Source organism: Podarcis gaigeae (assembly GCF_964106915.1).
Source record: "Podarcis gaigeae genome assembly, chromosome: 16".
NCBI lineage: Eukaryota > Metazoa > Chordata > Lepidosauria > Squamata > Lacertidae > Podarcis > Podarcis gaigeae.
Window position 1 is genome coordinate 18,583,537 of NC_139693.1, and position 19,036 is coordinate 18,602,572.

General features: G+C 45.6%; 1 protein-coding gene and 1 long non-coding RNA gene across 5 annotated transcripts; one reads left to right on the forward strand and one right to left on the reverse strand.

Moving 5' to 3' along the window:
* The first annotated feature begins 424 nt into the window (after positions 1-424).
* Positions 425-17,041, forward strand: LOC310833995 (semaphorin-4A-like). Of its 4 annotated transcripts, none has more exons than XM_083717259.1 (14): positions 425-554; positions 3,641-3,751; positions 4,363-4,523; positions 7,352-7,414; positions 8,018-8,116; positions 8,364-8,475; positions 10,011-10,118; positions 10,213-10,352; positions 10,822-10,991; positions 11,523-11,676; positions 13,025-13,214; positions 14,883-14,998; positions 15,868-16,025; positions 16,506-17,041. In XM_083717259.1, exons 2-14 carry the CDS (start codon positions 3,664-3,666, stop codon positions 16,906-16,908), a joined length of 1,962 nt encoding a protein of 653 aa, XP_083573385.1. In that variant the 5' UTR covers positions 425-554; positions 3,641-3,663; the 3' UTR covers positions 16,909-17,041. The 4 variants fall into 4 exon arrangements, with proteins under 4 accessions (XP_083573385.1, XP_083573386.1, XP_083573384.1 ...); XM_083717258.1 differs by lacking the exon at positions 425-554 and adding an exon at positions 1,000-1,498; XM_083717257.1 differs by lacking the exon at positions 425-554 and adding an exon at positions 1,003-1,226.
* Positions 15,470-19,032, reverse strand: LOC310834303. The gene is made up of 3 exons (XR_014559168.1): positions 18,921-19,032; positions 16,919-16,982; positions 15,470-15,584 (listed from the first exon to the last, which is right to left on the reverse strand). It is a non-coding gene; the product is annotated as an uncharacterized lncRNA (long non-coding RNA).
* Positions 19,033-19,036: the final 4 nt, after the last annotated feature.

The following is a 19,036-nucleotide window of genomic DNA, read 5'->3' on the forward strand; positions in this document are numbered from 1 at the left end:
AGAGGCTGACCCAAAGGACTCGCTGCTACATCGTAATTGCTTTGGACAACAGATGGTTGCCACAGGGTCTCCTAAATCCAAGGGTGTTGCCATTGTTTTACATTCCCAACTTGCTTTCAAAGCTCATTAGGCTCTCAAAGACACCATCAGAAATTTTGTCAAAGGGCTTTTACAAGAAGCTCACCTCATAACACCGGGCTCAATATATGCACCCAATTCCATACAGTTAAAATCCCTGCACAATCTTTTTCAGCATTTATGAGACTTTATATCCAGTGATCTGATTCTTGGAGGAGTCTTGAACTGGATTGTGTGATGAATTAAGTAAACTAAGTAGCTGCGCCTGATTTAAACAGCATATTCCATTTTCAGAATTTGAAGCTTTTGGTTTCAGATTTGCCAGCCATTTTGTGCGGGCTGAATTGTTGATGCTAGCATCATCACCCCAGTTCAGACATCTTATTATGATCCTCCAAAACATGGCTTGCAGTGCAATCCTGATGATGCATACTCAGGAGTAAGTCCTACTGAGTTCAATTAGACTTCATTCCCAAGTAAGTGGGAGCCTTAGAAGATACTACAGAGGTGTGTGTGTGTGCACGCTCCTCCTCTCATGTTTCCTGATTCTTTCCTCCATTCCTAAGTTTCCTCTGGTGATAGTTTGCTGCTATGTCTGAATTGGGTAAAACCAGAGGTACTGGTCACCTCCAAGCCCTGATTTGGAATGATGGCTTTAAATGTCATCACCCTGGGCAATTGTAGCACCCATGGTTAAAGGAGACCTGGAAATGGAAGAAGGGAACCAGAATCCTTTCTAGGAGGAGGAGCTTCTGTCACGTTCCCTAACTTCCAGACTTTTGCTTGGAAGCATTGCCTTAACTGAGCCATCTTGGTGGAAGAAATGAGAGTCTAGACCAACCTGCTGCCATGCAGGTGTTTGGAGCTCTAGTTTCTATCAGCCACAACCTGGGGAACCTCTGGCATATTCAAAACCCACTCTCATAACAAAGAGTTCCATCTGGACATGGGTGACTGGCAACTTTTCACTAAAAAAGGGGGAAATGTTGTTTTTTCTGACTTCTGATGCCATTGGTTGCCATTGTTTGATGTCACAGACAAGCTGAGCACCAAAGGGCTGGGGCTTGCTGAGAGAGGTCAGAACAAGGATTGGTGCAAGACGGGGCAGAGCAGATGCAGGGCAAAAAAACCTGGAGCCTGAGAAAAGAGTAGGTGCTGGTGAAGGAGAAGACTTTGTGGCCTAACTGGGGAAAGAGCAATTGAGCCTGGGGAGGCCAGGGAAAGGGGACGTGGGGTCCTGGAGAAAGAAGAGCCTGGGGAAAGGATGAGCAGAGAAGGCCTGAAAAGCTTCTGATCTACCTCTATGGCTTTGGAATTCCGCCCCAGGAATTTTGGATAAAAAAGAGCATGAGCCTTCAGTTGGTACCATCACTTGTCTTCTTCGGTGGATCTTCCCACAATTAGTGATAACCCCATGCAGGTATTTTCCACCTCACCCGCACTGAAGCTCTCGCCCACAATGTGAGAACTTTAGCTCCCCAACTCAGCCCAGTATACCTGAAGGAGTGTCTCCACCCCCATCATTCTGCTTGGACACTGAGGTCCAGCTCTGAGGGCCTTCTGGCAGTTCCCTCCCTGCGAGAAGTGAGGTTACAGGGAACCAGGCAGAGGGCCTTCTCGGTAGTGGCGCCAGCCCTGTGGGATGCCCTCCCATCAGATGTCAAGGAAATAAACAACTATCTGACTTTTAGAAGACATCTGAAGGCAGCCCTGTTTAAGGAAGTTTTTATTGTTTGATGTTTTATGGTGTTTTTAATATTTTGTTGGAAGCTGCACAGAGTGGCTGGGGAAGTCCAGCCAGACGGGTGGGGTATGTATGTATGTATGTATGTATGTATGTATAAATAAATAAATGTTACTACTACTACTACTACTACTACTACTACCACTACTACTCCTCTTTTCCTTCCTGCATCTTCAGAAGAGCCTTAGGCAGGTGCATCCTAAAGTTGCTACTTTGGCAGCTGAGAGCCATATATTTAGGAATATCTGATCAGCCATCCCATTTCAAGCAGTTGTATTTGATTGCCAAATATTTTATATTTTGTAATAACTTATCTCACGCTTAAAGGTAAAGGACCTCTGACCATTAGGTCCAGTCGTGACTGACTCTGGGTGCTCATCTCGCTTTATTGGCCAAGGGAGCCGGCGTACAGCTTCTGGGTCATGTGGCCAGCATGACTAAGCCGCTTCTGGCGAACCAGAGCAGCACACAGAAATGCCGTTTACCTTCCTGTCGGAGCGGTAACTATTTATCTACTTGTACTTTGACGTGCTTTCGAACTGCTAGGTTGGGAGGAGCAGGGACCAAGCAACGGGAGCTCACCCCGTCGCGGGGATTCGAACCTCTGACCTTCTGATTGGCAAGTCCTAGGCTCTGTGGTTTAACCCACAGCGCCACCCACGTCCCTATCTCACACTTACTGGACTCAAAAAATATCAATGTGGTGTACAAAAATAGATGCAACAAAGCACAGAATACCATACCAACAATACACGACAGGGTCCAACCTAATAAAATTTAAACAGCCGAATAGGTCTGTTAGCATAAAAAGGTCTTCAAGATAGTTTTGAAATTTAACAGTGAGGATGCTAGCCAGACGCTTACATACCTGGCTTATCGGGAAACCCAGGGGTCAACTAGCAGCATTCCTAAAAGTGATCCCTGTGATGAAGCTACAATATAATAATAATAATAATAATAATAATAATAATAATAATAATAAATTTAAATATATTAAATATTTATTTATTTATTTATTTATTTATATTTATATTTATTTATAAGTGCTCAGATCCTTAAAATGTCTGGTACTCAAGTTGTTCAGGGCATTGTATGTTAAAATAAAACTTGAACTTGACCCAGTAGCATATGGGCAGCCAATGCCGATATTTTAGAAGATAAGATGTTGGCTGTTTGCCCCCATCAGCATTCTTACTGCTGCATTGTGCAACAGCTGTAGCTTTCAGACCAAGTCCCAGGGGCAGCCCCACATACAGTACATTACAGTAGTCCAGTCTCAGGGTTATCAACCCACAGCCTACTGTATTCCAGAAACATCCTTAGCTAGTGTACAGTGGAACCTTGATTCTTGAACGTCTCCGTTGACGAACATTTCGGAACTTGAATGCCAAAAACCTGGAAGTTACTGCTTCGGTTTTTGAATGATTTTCAGAAGCCGAACGTGCCACACGGCTTCCATTTTGAGTTTCCCTAATGTATTGAGGCTTCCGCTTTCAGTTTTCGGTTTCTGAATGTTTCGGAACGGATTACATTCGCAAACCCAGGTTCCACTGTACCAGACAAAGCTGGAAAAAGGACATCTAGCCACAGAGGACACTTAGGCCTCAGATAACAAAGGTGTAGCCAAGAGTATAATATGTCGTTAACGTTTTAGTGATTTTCTTTCTTTCTTTCTTTCTTTCTTTCTTTCTTTCTTTCTTTCTTCCCTTCCCTTCCCTTCCCTTCCCTTCCCTTCCCTTCCCTTCCCTTCCCTTCCCTTCCCTTCCCTTCCCTTCCCTTCCCTTCCCTTCCCTTCCCTTCTTCTGCATTTCTTGACAGCTACCATCTGCTGATAACCAACCATGAACTCCAAACACTTCTTCATTTGCCTCCTGACGTTTGCCAACACTCTGGCCACAGAGCTGATGCCAAAGCAAACCACCTCGTTAAGTGAGTAACTCAAAGGAAGACAGAGTCAATATCTGTGCACTAGGGGAGAAGTTGAAAGGGTGCCTCAAAGGAGATGAGCAAGATTTGGGATGGGAAAGGTTAACAGTGGGCTGTGAGTGTATTTATTGGTAGGAATAAACTATTATACCTCATCTAGTCCTGTGCTAACATTCAGAATTGGTGGATCATGCACATCTGGGTGGGAGAGCAGGATCACATCCATCTCCTCCTGATGTTTGTCATCTGTGGATTCTTAGCACGTGCACAGGACTAGAAACTTGAGACTGTTGAGTATTTACACTGTATGCATATGCCGTCTGCACCCACCATTGTGCATGTGAGGATGTCCCTTTCAAAATGGCACCATACTATGCGCTATGCTGGGCACACTGGGCCCATGTTGGGGACAGAGTTGCTACATATTCACACACACCACCCAATGATCCATCCTGTAATACACCCTCACTGGTCATGGTACAAAAGGGACACACTGACTTTTCCTCTGAGCAGGAAGCGAAAAAGCTGAGAATCATTGAGCACTGGAAACCAGGACTGGCTACCAAATGCTTGCTGAAAATGTACCTAGCCTTACTCTATTTTTTGATCCTCAGGGGACCCTAGACGAAAGATTTTCCCATTCATGCAAAAAGGGGTTCAGCATTGGGACACTTTCCTACTGAGCAAAAACAAGAAAACTCTCTATGTGGGTGCCAGAGACACTATCCTCGCCCTTGACATTCGCACAGATACCACCATCAGGGTGAAGCATGAGGTGAGTGGGAAATGGGGTTTCAGGATATGTAGTGCTGGAGAAAGTGAGAGGAAAGGTCTGGAGTGGTGTTCTGATGAGGGTGCTCGCCCACATTATTCAAGATGACAACCCTTTCAACCCTGCTCCCTGTTTTGTGGGAGATACTGAGGAGCCTTTAAAAAATGTTTCTATGTGTGCATTGGCGTTCATCATGTTTCAGCCCTTCCTGCCCCCAGACCACATTACTTCCTAGTTTTATCAAACCACTGTTTGCCATTAGACACCCCAACCAGGAAACTATGGCTTGCACCAGGTTTGAAGGGTAAGCAGCAGCTTAATGTTGGTTAAAGTCCTGATTCAATGTAGGTAAATAAATCATCATGTCTTTGGTTCGTTTTAATGGCTTTTTACTTAGGATTCTGGGTGCAGCCTTCCTGGGGGGCGGGGGGAGGTTTTGTTTAATTAACCCAATTTGCCACCTGTGTGGCATGTCTGTTGCAGGATTACATCAAGGTCACAAGAGATTGTGCAGAAATCCATTTAGTAGCTGCAAGGTCTCCCACCATGGGCATCCTCTAGTGCTGAGAAAATAAGCCCTGATGGGGGGGCCACTAGGGGCGCATTGGAAGATGGCCGACAATACCATCTCTCCGGCCCACACAAGGTAATTAAGAGGCTGTTATGGGAGTATGCAGCCTCCCTTGTTGCCCCAAGGGAATGGGGAACACTGCCCTTGCCTGCTGTGCCCATAAATCACCCCCGGATTCAAAAGAAGGGGGTGAGGGCACTAGGCAGAATGCCCTTGTGTGGACTCCGGTTCTCCTGGACGCTGTCTCTGATCGTGCCACTAGCTGCAGCACCATGAAATAAACAATTAGGAAGAAGCAAATGCACATATTTCAAGTGAAGAATGGGGAGTAAAGACTTCTAATAGAAGGGACCTTTGCGAAAGAAGAGCGTCAGGTTGGATCAACAGGAATATATCATGAGAAGATTCATCAAAGGCTGGTATGTCGGCAGCGGGACTGGATGGGGGGGGGACTTTTTTTTCTTCCTTCTATGTGATTACCCAATAATCCCCCCTCACAAGACAGAACCGTCGCTTAAAGGACCTAAGCTGGATGATTTAAGATTGTGTGGAAATGAATTCTAACCAAAAGCATGTTTTATGGAGATCGAGAAAAGTACAAGAGCTTTTGGGATGACGCAGCAAAAAATAGCGTCACCATGTTGGCAAGTTCTGTCGAAAGATTTACGACCAGGAGGAGGAATGGATTTGTTTTCATACTGCTGGCGAACCTCCTCAGAGGAATAAGAAAGGCAACAGATTTGTGAAGATTAATGATGGTAAGAGTGTTTTTATCTATGGAAGCAATGATATACGGAAACCATCTGGATATGACTCTTGGACGAACGGAAAAATTCACACAGGATTACAATTTGTTTTGACCCGCTTATGGAGACTATCAGAGGTCACAAAGAGAAAGGAAAAATATATGAAAATAACAAGATAAGAGGTGGAAAACAACAAGAAAGGACATTATTGTGAATATTATTTGGACAGATTTGTGGACATTAAAGCAGCAGCAAGAAGATGATTGGATCCCCTTCGGAACTTGAAATATGGGTACCCCCAACAAAAATTTAAAATTCGGCTTTGTAATTTGGAATTTATGTGATGTGATTTGATTTGATTTGATTTGATTTGATTGGTCGGTTAATAAAAATTATTAGAAAGAAAGAAAGAAAGAAAGAAAGAAAGAAAGAAAGAAAGAAAGAAAGAAAGAAAGAAAATAAGCCCTGATTGGCTGAAGGAAATCTACTCTCCCTTTTGTAGAAAAACTGGCCTTTGGCCTGGGTCTAATGGCCCCTGATAAAGGTTTGTGTGATGCAACATCCACAGATGCCTCAATACAGTTTACTGGTGGGGTCTGTAACTCTAATGGTTGGAATTGGGTGTGGCCAGCTAACTTTTGGACTTTACCCAAATCCTGAAACGTGTCTTTACACTGTTAGCCTTTCTTAACTGTCTTTTTATGGTAAAGGGTTTATTTTTGCTTTGTAAACTAGTTAATTTGTATTTATTTCCTTGCATGGCCCCATCAGCAGAAAGCAAGAGGGGAGAAGAGGGGGCAGCACAGCAGCGACGGGGAAGCAATTAAAGTTTGCAATTTAACGTGAACCCACCTAAGCTGCACTTCCCCAAGCTGGAACACAGCTTTCCTTCAAAACTTGCACTTCTCAGAATTTTGCAGTGCCGTTCTCCATCCAAACTTCAAAGAAAGTGTGTATCAAGGAAATGGTGCACAAAAATTTACATTACTTAAAACATGCAAAAATGTAAATATTGGGTAAAAAAAAAAGCCTTCAGAAAGAAAAGCACAAACTGATGCAGAAATGTGGAGAGTTGAACTTCAGGTTCAAAATGAGAAACCACAATGGATGAATAATTCCATCCCTATATCCTGCAAGAAGCAGACGGCTCAGTCACATGGCTCCATAACCATGATTTGGCATTTTGTCTCAAGCAAGTCAGTGCTTTATCAAGAACCAGAGTTTAGAGACTGTAAACAGAGGGAGTATTGCTTATTTATTTATTTATTTGCTTATTTAATGCATTTCTAAATTACTGGATATTTGAAAATCTCTTGAGCAATTTATAAAAATATAACACAAAACCATTAAAACTATATTTATAACAACAGAAATTTAGTCTTGACTTTCATCTTCCTATTTGCAAAATAACTCTGCAGGTGAATCCCAGTAAGGCTGAACATTTGCAATCTGACTGTTTCCCCCTTCTTTTGTTTCTCCTCTAAAATGCCCTTCTTCCCCTTCTCCTGCAATAGATACAGTGGAGTCCCACGGCTGATAAAAAGGATAACTGTGCGTTGAAGGTGGAAAACAAAGAGGTAATGCAGTGGGGATAGAGGAAGTGCTGCCTCCCAGTTTAGGAATGTGGTGTGCACCTGTGCGCATTTCCCTCTTTCCTTTTGCTGGTTTGAATGCCCACCTCCACTCCGAAGCTGCTACCTGACCTGTGGGTGGGAGGTGGGGTGGGATGGAGATGGAAACTCAGCTGCATGAACACAGGCAACATAAAAACCACAGGCGATCCTCTTTCAAATTGCTGAGAAATAATACCAGTATATCCTGAACTATCTTATGCACAGGGATGCGGGTGGCGCTGTGGGTTAAACCACCGCTTGGGCTTGCCAATTGAAAGGTTGGCTCTAACAAAACACCATTAGGTGTTTTGGCAGTTCTAACAAAACACCATTATGACCAGACTGCAGAATTATCTAGTGGCACCACTGCTTATTTTGACTAAATAAATAATCTGTTATCCTTTAACCCCTTCAAGAACTATTATTATTATGTGCTTGCATGTAGGAAAGGGGCTGGGTTTTCATGCATTCTTGGTTGCTATTTAACAACCACCCAGTGGAAACCTTCTTTGGGATGCAAATGTAACTGGAAGTTTAATCCTGATTTTCTCACCTTCATCTCCACAGAGGGAATGTTTCAATTTCATCCGTGTCCTAGTGCAACTGAACAACACACACCTTTACACCTGCGGGACCTATGCTTTCAGTCCCACCTGCGCTTACGTTGTGAGTTCTTAGGGGAGAGAAGAAGGGGGGGTCCCTTTGTAAGGCTAGCAACTTGAAGCTGGGCTTTCAGTGTGGCTGGCCCTGTTCTACGGGACAACATTCCTGCTGAGAATCAACAGGCGCCCACAATCTGTGCTTCCTTTCGACTATAAACAGCTCCATGGGGATGCTTGGTTTCTGAAGGACAGCTTCCCATCACTTTTTCCTTCTTTTGACCTTTCTCCTTTTCCTTCCCTTGCCTTGCTAGGATCTAACAACATTCAGTCTGGTGAAAGATGCAGAAGGCAAGCCCCTCCTCCTGCAAGGGAAGGGTGTCTCCCCCTATAGCCCTCACCATGGGAGCACCGCAATCCTTGTTGGTGAGCCACCTGGAAGGGGAGGGGTTCCACTTCCTTGGATGTTGAAAGTTTGCACCACCCTATTGCCCGCTTTTGCATTCCATAGAAAACATAGGGACGCGGGTGGCACTGTGGTCTAAACCACTGAGCCTAGGGCTTGCTGATCGAATCCCCGCGATGGGGTGAGCTCCCATTGCTCGGTCCCAGCTCCTGCCAACCTAGCAGTTCGAAAGCACACCAAAAAGTGCAAGTAGATAAATAGGTATCGTTCCGGCGGGAAGGTAAACAGTGTTTCCGTGCGCTGCTCTGGTTCAACAGAAGCGGCTTAGTCATGCTGTTTACAGACAAACGCCAGCTTCTTCAGCCTATAGAGCAAGATGAGTGCCGCAACACCAGAGTCATTTGCGACTGGACTTAACTGTCAGGGGTCCTTTACCTTTACCTATTGCCCGCTTCTGCATTCCATAGAGGAAGACAGAGGTCTGTTAAAACATCCACAGTTCTCATGCCATACCCTCCAACAACTCAACAGCAAAATCCGGGACACGATCTTCCCAACTGCCACCTTCTCTTCTTTTTTTCCTCATGAGAGAATGGCAGCCATTTTTACGCCATGATCTCACGTGATTTCACGCCGTGATTTCCCCCTTTAAAAGCTCTTTTCTTGGGTGAGGTGCCCAAAAGGGCAGGCCCCTTTAATTCCTTGCCGAAGGCTGTGCTCCTTTCTAGATGATTTGAACTGCAACTCCTATCAGCTGTGCTGGCTGGGGTTGATGAGAATTATAGTCCAAATCATTCAGAGAACATCCGTCTAGGGAGGATTACAGCCTGTCCCCTGCCTGTATTTCCTCTTGTTGAAAGATGGACAACATGTCACCCTGCAGTGTGATTAAAATATACCCCAGGCACTGCAATGTGTGAAGCAGTTTGATGAACAGTGCATAGATTCATGCAGCCGCCTTTCCCTGGGGAATATAACTTGTAGGGGTCCTGGGGAGGGAGATGAGCAATCTTAGGAAAGTACCCTGATTTACAAGATATTTAGCAAGGTATCTACAAGGCAAAATTAGGGGCAGTCAGGGCCGGCCCACCCACATGGCAAGCAACCACCTCAAGCAGCAGCATCCACAGGAACAGCAAGGAATGTATTGCCAGCTGCAGCAGCAATGTGCTCCTTGGAGGCCAGATCTGTCACTGCCCCCCTTCCCATGCCACCTCCAGAGCAGCCTCTTGGTGAATAGGAGGCACTGCTGACGGGGGCTGCCCGCTGGAGTCGCCTGGGCTATGTGCCCATGCCCACCTGGCACGATTCAGAGCGGCCTTTGATTCCCGGCTCAACTATCAGGTAAGGTTAATTTGATTCTCCCTACCTTTGTTCCTGATGGACATCTTAACTCACCTTCTTCTTCCCTGGTGGGGAACGCGCACCATTTTGCAGTTCGCCTCAGGTGAAAAAACATATTGAACTGGCCCTGTGGGCAGCGAATTATAAGCACTCGAGAAAACGGGCTGAAGGGGAAGGAGGAGTCACCTTCTCTCCTGCCTTTACCCTGCAGATGGTGAACTTTACACTGCCACCCAGGAAAATGTTCCAGGGAATGAGCCCATCATCACTCGAACCCTGGGCAGTAGTTCAGTTTTGAAGAATGAACACTGGATGACTGGTAAGGGCAGATGCTGAGGGAACGGGGAAGGGCCTTAGAAACTAAATCAGATCTCACATCTGGCGGTTTTCTTCCCCTCCCCTCCCCTCCCCAGGTGATGCAACATTCGTGGCCTCCTTCAACATCCCAGCCCCCCCAAATGACGACAAAGTCTATTTTTTCTTTTGGGAAACAGCAAAGGAGTATGACTTCTTTGAGAATGTGATTGTGTCCAGGATTGCTCGCATCTGCAAGGTGAGCTGCCTCCAAAATCAAGGAAGCTTTTGATCAGGAACTTTTTCAGTGCTGTGAGCATGTGCAGAGGTTGGATGGTCTTCTGTCCTGGATGCTTTAGCTGAGGTTCCCGCATTGCAGGGGGTTGGACTAGATGAGCCTTGGGGTCCCTTCCAACTCTACAATTTTCTGATTCTGTGACACTGAGTTGGTGCAGAACGCGACCAGTCTTCATCATAGCTCAGCTTCCCTTTTATAAAATCCTCCAAGGCAGCTTACAAGCTTGCTAAACTCAAGACGGAAATGTACAACACCGCATGATGAAACAGTAAGCAACAAAGCAAACCATAAAATTAATAGGATGAATAAAGTAAAGCAGCAATTTGATTATCTCAAAAGAGCTATCAGAGAATGCCTGGGGCTGCTCCTTAAAAGGACTATGCCTACCAATCTGATTTGTCACTGATGTTTGCTTTCCCATCCTCTACAGAATGATGTCGGAGGAAAAACGTTGCTGCAGAAGAAATGGACCACCTTTCTGAAAGCGCATCTTTCCTGCGCCCAGAAAGGGCAGTTTCCTTATACTGTCATTCAACACGTGTTTGCTGTTCCACATCCAGGAGGCGGTGCATTTTTCTATGGGGTCTTCGTTCCTCAATGGTAAGGCTGTGAGAATCCTTAGTAGCCGGAGCAGGGGAAGAATATTAGCCACTCAGCACAACGGGGGATAGGATTTGGTTCAGTTCCCTTTTTTTAATGGGTCCCTACCTAGTTTTGCATATTCCCAAACAATAAATGAACTGAAACGCAAGTACCCTAGGAAATTTGCACTGTTGTGAAGCTGTTCGCATGCAAAAATGCATATGATGAGAAAAGCAACATACACCATGAAAAATATGAAGCAAAACTTCTTGCAAACATGTGTCTCTTAAGGGAAATAAGCACTCGACGCTGACCATGTTTCTGTGGACTTATTTGAGAAAAGATTCACAAACCGATGTAGAAATGTGACAAGCTGAACTTAAAATTGGAAAAATGAGAAATCGAAATATGCAAATTTATCCATCCCTACTGTGGAATTTGTTTTGGGTCCCACAATGTGCTAAATACTGGTGAAGTAAATTGACTCCAAGCATATGCAGAGTGCCTTTTCCTTCTAGTGGTGCGGCTGGTTTGTACATCTCTTTGCAGGCAGGTGGGAGGTTTCTGGAGCTCGGCAGTCTGTGCCTTCGACCTTAATGCTATCAACAAAGTCTTTGATAATGGGAGATACAAAGAATTACACAAGAACTGCTCCCAATGGCTGCCCTATGAAGGGGAGGCCATGGATCCTCCCCCTGGCTCGGTAAGTACCGCTTTTAGCCCTCTGCTTGGAAGTGTACAATGCCCAGCTGAATCCTGCTTCTGGTGAGGATACTGAGCAGGCACCCCAACTCTAGGGGGCCAAGTTGTCTTCAGCCCCTTGAATATTTGTTGGAATGGGGTTGGTATGTGGGTGTGATGTCACGAGTGTCGTGCGTCACAGCATCAGTGGCTGGCTCCTTCAGAGCCCTCAGCCTCCTCTAGATGGTGCAACATCGCATCCCGCATGTCCGATGCATGCCAGGGGCCCCTCTGAGACTGATAAATGATTCTTCATTCTAATTTAACCCCAGCTTTTGAAATTGTCTTTCTGAAGTGGAATCAAATTCAAATTATTTCTGAATGTTTTTGCAAGTTCCTGTGTAATTGCTTTGGCTGTCAGTTCCTTCTGTTAATTTGTGTCCTTTTGCACTGATGGAAATAAGCTGTTGAGAGGGGATTGCACATGCCTGCTGGAATCAGGGAATGCGGATTCTCAGGGATGCTGTGTATAGTTTGCCATCAAGTCTTAAAACAAACCTATGTCCTTAGGCTGTCCTGCCAGAAGATTAGCATCTCCAGTGTTTCCTGTAGTTCTGTTCTGCCAGCTTCTCCACAAGTGAGAGGATTATCCAGTTATGACCCTTAACCAAGACTGTGTAGGGCAGGGATTGTCAACCTGTCCCTAATGCCCACTAGGATTCTAAGTGGGCAGTAGGGGGTTCTATGGCACAAGCTGAATCCTCCTTCCATCGAGCACTGGTGGGCGGTAAGGAAATTTTACCATCAAGAAAGATGCATTAGTGGGCGGTAGGTATAAAAAGGTTGACTATCCCTGGTGTAGGGGATCCCACTTAGGCTGTAGAAAATTATTAGAAAGGTCTAAAGGGTTCTGGAACCCTTTGTAGATCTCCCTTGAAATTAGTGTGTCCTTAGCTCCTGAAATGAACCATTGCCCCACAAACAGTTCAGTTTCTCCTCTAGGGAGGCTGTGTGTCTTTACAAAACATGGAGCCAAAATTAAAATGGTGCTTCTCGGATGGATGAGACAGCTACAAAACACACCCTACTTAACTAGCTGCTCACGCTCAACATCACACTCACCCTGTGCTGTGCAAGACTCTGAATATTTACCAGAATGGGCTTAAGTCACGGATAAAAACTGGAAGAGAACAGTATGGAGGACTCCTAATTAAGTGTGTTAGTCACATCTTCATGCCTTGGGTGAATAGGGGAACAGAGGTCCTCCTTGAAGGCTTTCCATAGGAGCATGTTGGCCTCTGTAAGAGCAGGATGCTAGACTAGATAGGTCTCAGCCTGATCCAATGGGCCTCTTTCTGTTCCCCCTTCAGTGTTCTGTCAGCCCATCATCAGACAAAACCCTCGCTTTCATGAAAGATCATTATATGATGGATCAGACGATTCGGCCACTCTATAACCAGCCTGTGTTTGTGAAGCTCAATGTGAAATACACCCGGATTACAGTACACCAAACTGAGAACATCTTGGGGATTCCTTATACCATACTGTTTCTTGGGACAGGTATGGATGTGTTTTTTTTCCTGCCCTGGAGGTCGAGATTAAGACATTTGCTCTGTAACCTCCTTATTCCTTTGACCCAGCAAGGGCTTACAACACAGGTTGCAACATTTAACCCAGGCTTCCTCAAACTCGGCCCTCCAGATGTTTTTGGCCTACAACTCCCATGATAGCAGGACCAGTGGTCAGGGATGATGGTAATTGTAGTCTCAAAACATCTGGAGGGCCGAGTCTGAGGAAGCCTGGCTTAGCCAGATAATGAGCAAGCAAGACTGACTCAATCATGAATCTTTTGATTTTGAAAAGTGGAAGTCTCGGAAGCGGCCTGTGTGTCAAATTCATTACACCAAAAGTAGCCAGATAATGGTTAGATATTGCTAATGGTTCTCCCAGGAGAGGCCGAGAAAGCTGGTTGCTGGGATTGTAGAGCTCTTTCCTCACCTCTCTTAGCTCTCTCTGCTTAGCAGCTGATTTACCCTTGGACTTAGGATGGGGAGCTCTAGGGACTTACCTAGAGTAGGACTTATCTGGACTTACCTGGAGTAGGACTCCTAGGACTTACCTGGAGCAGATCTACACTAAGGAATGGGTTAAGGAATGGTTCTGATAACTATGGTGTCCTACAGTCGTACCTCGGTTGTTGAACACCTTGGTACTCAGATGTTTTGGCTCCCGAACTCCACATACAGAATGTCCGATGTAGTTTCCATGGCTTCTGATTTAGTGCAGGAAGCTCCTGCAGCCAATCGGAAGCCACGCTTTGGTTTTGAACCATTTCGGGAGTCAAATGGACTCCCGAAACGGATTAAGTTCAACAGGGAGACTGTGGTTTGATGAAAGAAACAAAGGTAAAAAAAAAATTGATTTACAAGTATGCCCTGTGGCGTTTTAGAATGATGTCTAATACAGTCATACCCTGGAAGTTGAACGGAATCTGTTCCGGAAGTCTGTTTGACTTCCAGAACATTAGAAAACCAAATCATGACTTCTCATTGGCTGCAGGAAGTCCCTGCAGTCAATTGGAACCAGTGGAACCCGCGTCGGACATTCAGGTTCCAAAAGAACGTACGCAAACTGGACAATCACTTCCGGGTTTGCGGCGTTCAGGTGCCAAAATGTCCGAGTTCCAGGGCGTTCGGGATCCAAGGTACAACTGTACCATTTTAATAATGTTAAACAGGTCGGTGTAGATCCAGCCTTGGTCAACCAGTCAATTAAAGAGTTGCGGCTCTGAAAGTGGAAGTGCACATTTAAACTATGGCACTTGCACCTGCAGGAGACACGGGAGGCCGCCAGCTTGGATGGCTTTACAAAAGGATTAGACAAATTCATGGAGGAGGATGCTATCAATCTAGCCACGATGGCCCTGCTCTGCCTCCGCAGTCGGAAGCAGCAATGCTTCTGAATTTCCATTGTTGGAAACCACAAGGGAGAGAGGGCTTTTGTGCTCAGATCCTGCCTGCCTATTTCCCACAGGCATCTGATTGGTCACTGTGAGAACAGGATGCTGGATGTAGGCTCTTCTTGGGTTCTTAAGTGAGGATGGACTGCGCAAGAGGGAGAAACGTCAGCTCCCACCCACTTGATAGTGACAGGCCCGAGTTTCAACAAACTGTTCTGCTACTACCATATCAAATTTCAGACCCTATATCTCTGCTTGGTTTTCCACAGACCAGGGAGCCATTCACAAAGTGGTGGTCGTCGGCAGCGATGCTCACATCATTGAGGAGATCCAGCTGTTTGAGAAGCCAGAGGCAGTCCAGAACCTGCTGCTCTCACCTGAAAAGGTGGGCAGACTCTGTTGAATAAGGAACAGCAGCTGCAAGCTTGTAAAAGGGCCTTAGCTTAAGGTTATCAGACGTCCCCGTTTCCCGGGGACGGTCCCCGGATTTACAAATCAGCCCCCATACAAAATCCGTTGAAGTTGAAGAGTGTCACCGGATTCATTGAAAAAAATCTGGTAACCTTACCTTAGTTTAGAGCAGTGTTTCCCAACCTTGTGCCTCCAGATGTTTTTGGCCTACAACTCCCATCATCCCTAGCTAGCAAGACCAGTGGTCAGGGATGATGGGAGTTGTAGGCCAAAAACATCTGGAGGCACAAGGTTGGGAAACACTGGTTTAGAGGCTGAGTCTCAAGAACGTTTCCTGTCTTGAAACCCTGGAAAGCTGCTAGGCAACAAGGAGCTAGATGAACCCCGTAGTTTGATGTGGGATAAGGCAGTTTCTTACTTAAACTTGTTCTTTATTCAAGACCACATGAACTAGAACCGTACTTTATTTTAAGGAGAAGGGCCACAGCTCAGTAGTCGAGCAGATGCTTCATGTGTAGAAGGTCCCAGGTTCAATCCTCAACTGGAAAAAGATTGAAACCCTGGAGAGCCACAATTAAATATAAAACCAGAAAATAAAGAAACTTTGCAGGCAATCAAATTATCACAAGCACAATTCTCAGTCCGTGGCTATTATTTGGGGTGAATGAGGCACTGGCATTTTTATTTAACTACATTTTAGATAGTTTTTAAGGCCAGGGCCCATCGCTGCACCTTATGGCAATAAGTCCTACAAATGAATTATACACAATGTAAGGAAGGTCTTCCTTTCTCCTGCCCTCCTAATACTGTAGTAACAAAATATTTCTGTTTGTGCCTTCTTAGGGGATCCTTTATGTGGGGTATTCCAAAGGAATTGTACAAGTCCCATTGGCCAACTGTGGCATTCACAAAACCTGTCCTGACTGCATTTTAGCACGAGATCCTTACTGTGCCTGGGATGGAAGGAAATGCAGTGATAACTGGAATAACAAATACAAAAGGTGGGTATTTGCAGGCTAGAGACAAGTCTGTGAAAGCACATAGCAGATGAAAGGGTGAATATATTAGTAGGATGGGGGGGGGGGGTTGGTTGGTTTGTTTCACATTTTGATGCAAACCTACCTTATGTGCATGTCAGTGCACAATGTAAGTTGAAAGCCATCTTTCAAAATGCACATTTCTCCAGATTTTGCAGTTTTTCAAACTGCACAAAAATGCTTATATCAGTGGAAATAATGCAATGCCTTAAAAGTACTGCCCTGAGACCTCTTGGTATAGGGCGCGATATAAATTCAATAAATAATAATAGTAATAATAAGTAGTGTCATTTTTGCAAAAATGCACATGTTTCAGACAATTGCGTAAAAACATTTTAATGTTAGGAGAAATGCACTTGGAGCCATATTAATTTTCATATGGACCCTAAGATTGGAAAGACCCAAAGACAGATTACTCTATCCCTGCTTCTTACTATGTTCCAGCATGGCAGGAAAGAGTAACTTTAAGCAAGATGTTGAGACCGGAAACTCAGGCCTTTCGTGCATGCGCAGCAGGGGGAAGAGCAGAGCCTCCTCAAGGCCAATCACCTTGATTGCCGTAGTGGCCGTGGTTTTCTTCTGCTACCCAGACACAGTGAAAGTGAAAAGCAAAGTACAGGGGTGCAGGAGCCCCCTCCAAGCCAAGAAAACATCCAAACAACAGAAAGTCCTGTTCAATGGCAGCCAGAGCATTCTGCAAGTAGACCTTGCCAGAAAACTGTTGACATCTCCAACATCTATGTCAACGTGCTCTGTTCAGGCTATCAGGGCTGACAAAAACTGCTTGGACTTGGGCCTGCCAAACAAGGATGACTCCAGAGGAGCCGTGGCAGCAGAGGGGATCTAGCCTGGCCTACCTGATTCCTCACCAGTTGTTGCAGGGAACAACCTTTCGCGATCTCACCAGCTCACACAGGCAACCTAGCAAGAACAAAAGTATTGTCACAACTGTGCTGCTATTACAAAATGCCACCAGAAAACAGGGTGTTACCTCTGGTTGCATTTCTTTCCCACCTAGTTCTGTCTGTACAATGCCATGTAAATGCAGGACCTAGCACCACACAACTGGCCAAATCCTTCCTACGCTTTCAGGTTCCCATCCCTACCTCCATAGATAGGATCCTGGGAAGGGTCCCCATACTCACAGCCAAATCCATAAGTCTCTCTCTTTGGTAAGAAATGCTTACCAAAATTTAGAAGACACACTCCCCTTGCCCATCTCTGATCTACAAAGCTGTCCAGTTTGGAGTGAAGGCCAGTGTTGTGTGTGGTAGTTGGGTCAGGGCTGTTTATTTGGCCTTGCTCAATGTTTTCACACTGAGATGCAACAGCCTAGATGTAATTCATCCCAGAAGACTGCCAGAGAAAGGAAGGCTACAGAAGAATGGGCCTGATTCGAGGGAGGCAGATCTTAAGGTAGATTTCCCATGTAGAAGGAGCAGCCCAACCTATTTACACCAGGAAGATGTTGAGAGTGGCAGAATGGGATACTGACAGGCCTGACCAATGGGGTATGATCACTTCTGTGCAAGGTTCCTTAAACATGGACCCCATGCATTATTACAGTGGAGGTGGATCCCAGTTTTCCTTTTTGACAGAGCCTGTGCTGCATTATGGCTCAGGTGATCTTGGGTCCTTCTATTATGGGCTTGAGATATTTGGTAGGTGGGAGAGGTACTATAGCTCCATGCTTTGCCTACTGAAAATTATTTAAAAAACAGAATTGGGTGGGTGGGAGGTGTTTGGAAGGTCTTCCTGTATCTTTTAGCGTGTGCTTTAAAACAGGGCAGGGACGCAGGTGGCGCTGTGGGTTAAAGCCTCAGCGCCTAGGACTTGCCGATCGAAAGGTCGGCGGTTCGAATCCCTGCGGCGGGGTGCGCTCCCGCTGCTCGGTCCCAGCGCCTGCCAACCTAGCAGTTCGAAAGCACCTCCGGGTGCAAGTAGATAAATAGGGACCGCTTACCAGCGGGAAGGTAAACGGCGTTTCCGTGTGCGGCTCTGGCTCTGGCCAGAGCAGCGATGTCACGCTGGCCACGTGACCCGGAAGTGTCTCCGGACAGCGCTGGCCCCCGGCCTCTTGAGTGAGATGGGCGCACCAACCCCAGAGTCTGGCAAGACTGGCCCGTACGGGCACGGGTACCTTTACCTTTACCTTAAAACAGGGCAAGCTGCTTTATACTGAGAATGGGCCACTGGATCTAGCTCAGTATTGTCAGTACTGACTAGTAGTGGCTGTCTTAGGGTATCAGACAGGGGGCATTCCCAGTCCAACCTTGAGATGTCAGGCCTTGAACCTGGGATTGTCTGGTCTACCACTGTTCCATGGTTTTTCGGCTTATACCTATCTAAAGAGTTCTTCCTCGCACTTTACAAGCAGGCTAGAAGCAAAAACAAAAACACCAGAACCATCAACATTCGTGCCATGAAAAGCCCTTGGGCAATTTCTACCATATGTAGCACCATTGTTTGATTCCAACATGGTGTAAATTGCTGCAGAGGCCATGTGGCCCTCCACTTTTAAAAAATTGGTTTAAGCAGTGCTTTTATTCTGGGGGTACTCAAGAGCACACCATTCCTGCACCTTAAAAAAAAAAAGTTTAAAGTGTGGCACTTACTATAACAACTTCATGGTGAGTACTGGCACTTCCCCCCCCCCCCAAAAAAAAACCGCCCTGGGTTTAAAGGAAGATTATTGGAACCCTGAACCCATTTTCAGGGATGGGTGGATTATAGAGTATTTTAACCCTATATATTTATGTGGTGTTTTGTGACAATTTTGTTGGCTAAATAAAGGCAGCGCCTTCACAGTGGTGGGGGGGCATATAAAGTCCCAAAAAATCCGGATGTCAGAAAACCTACTCGAATCTGAAAAGCGCAAATTCAAAATAACTACTATAAACCCTAGTGAATAGCCGTGTCTTTCACCGGAAGTACCACTCTAGTATTTCGAAACTCCATGCTCCTCCCTTCCGCCT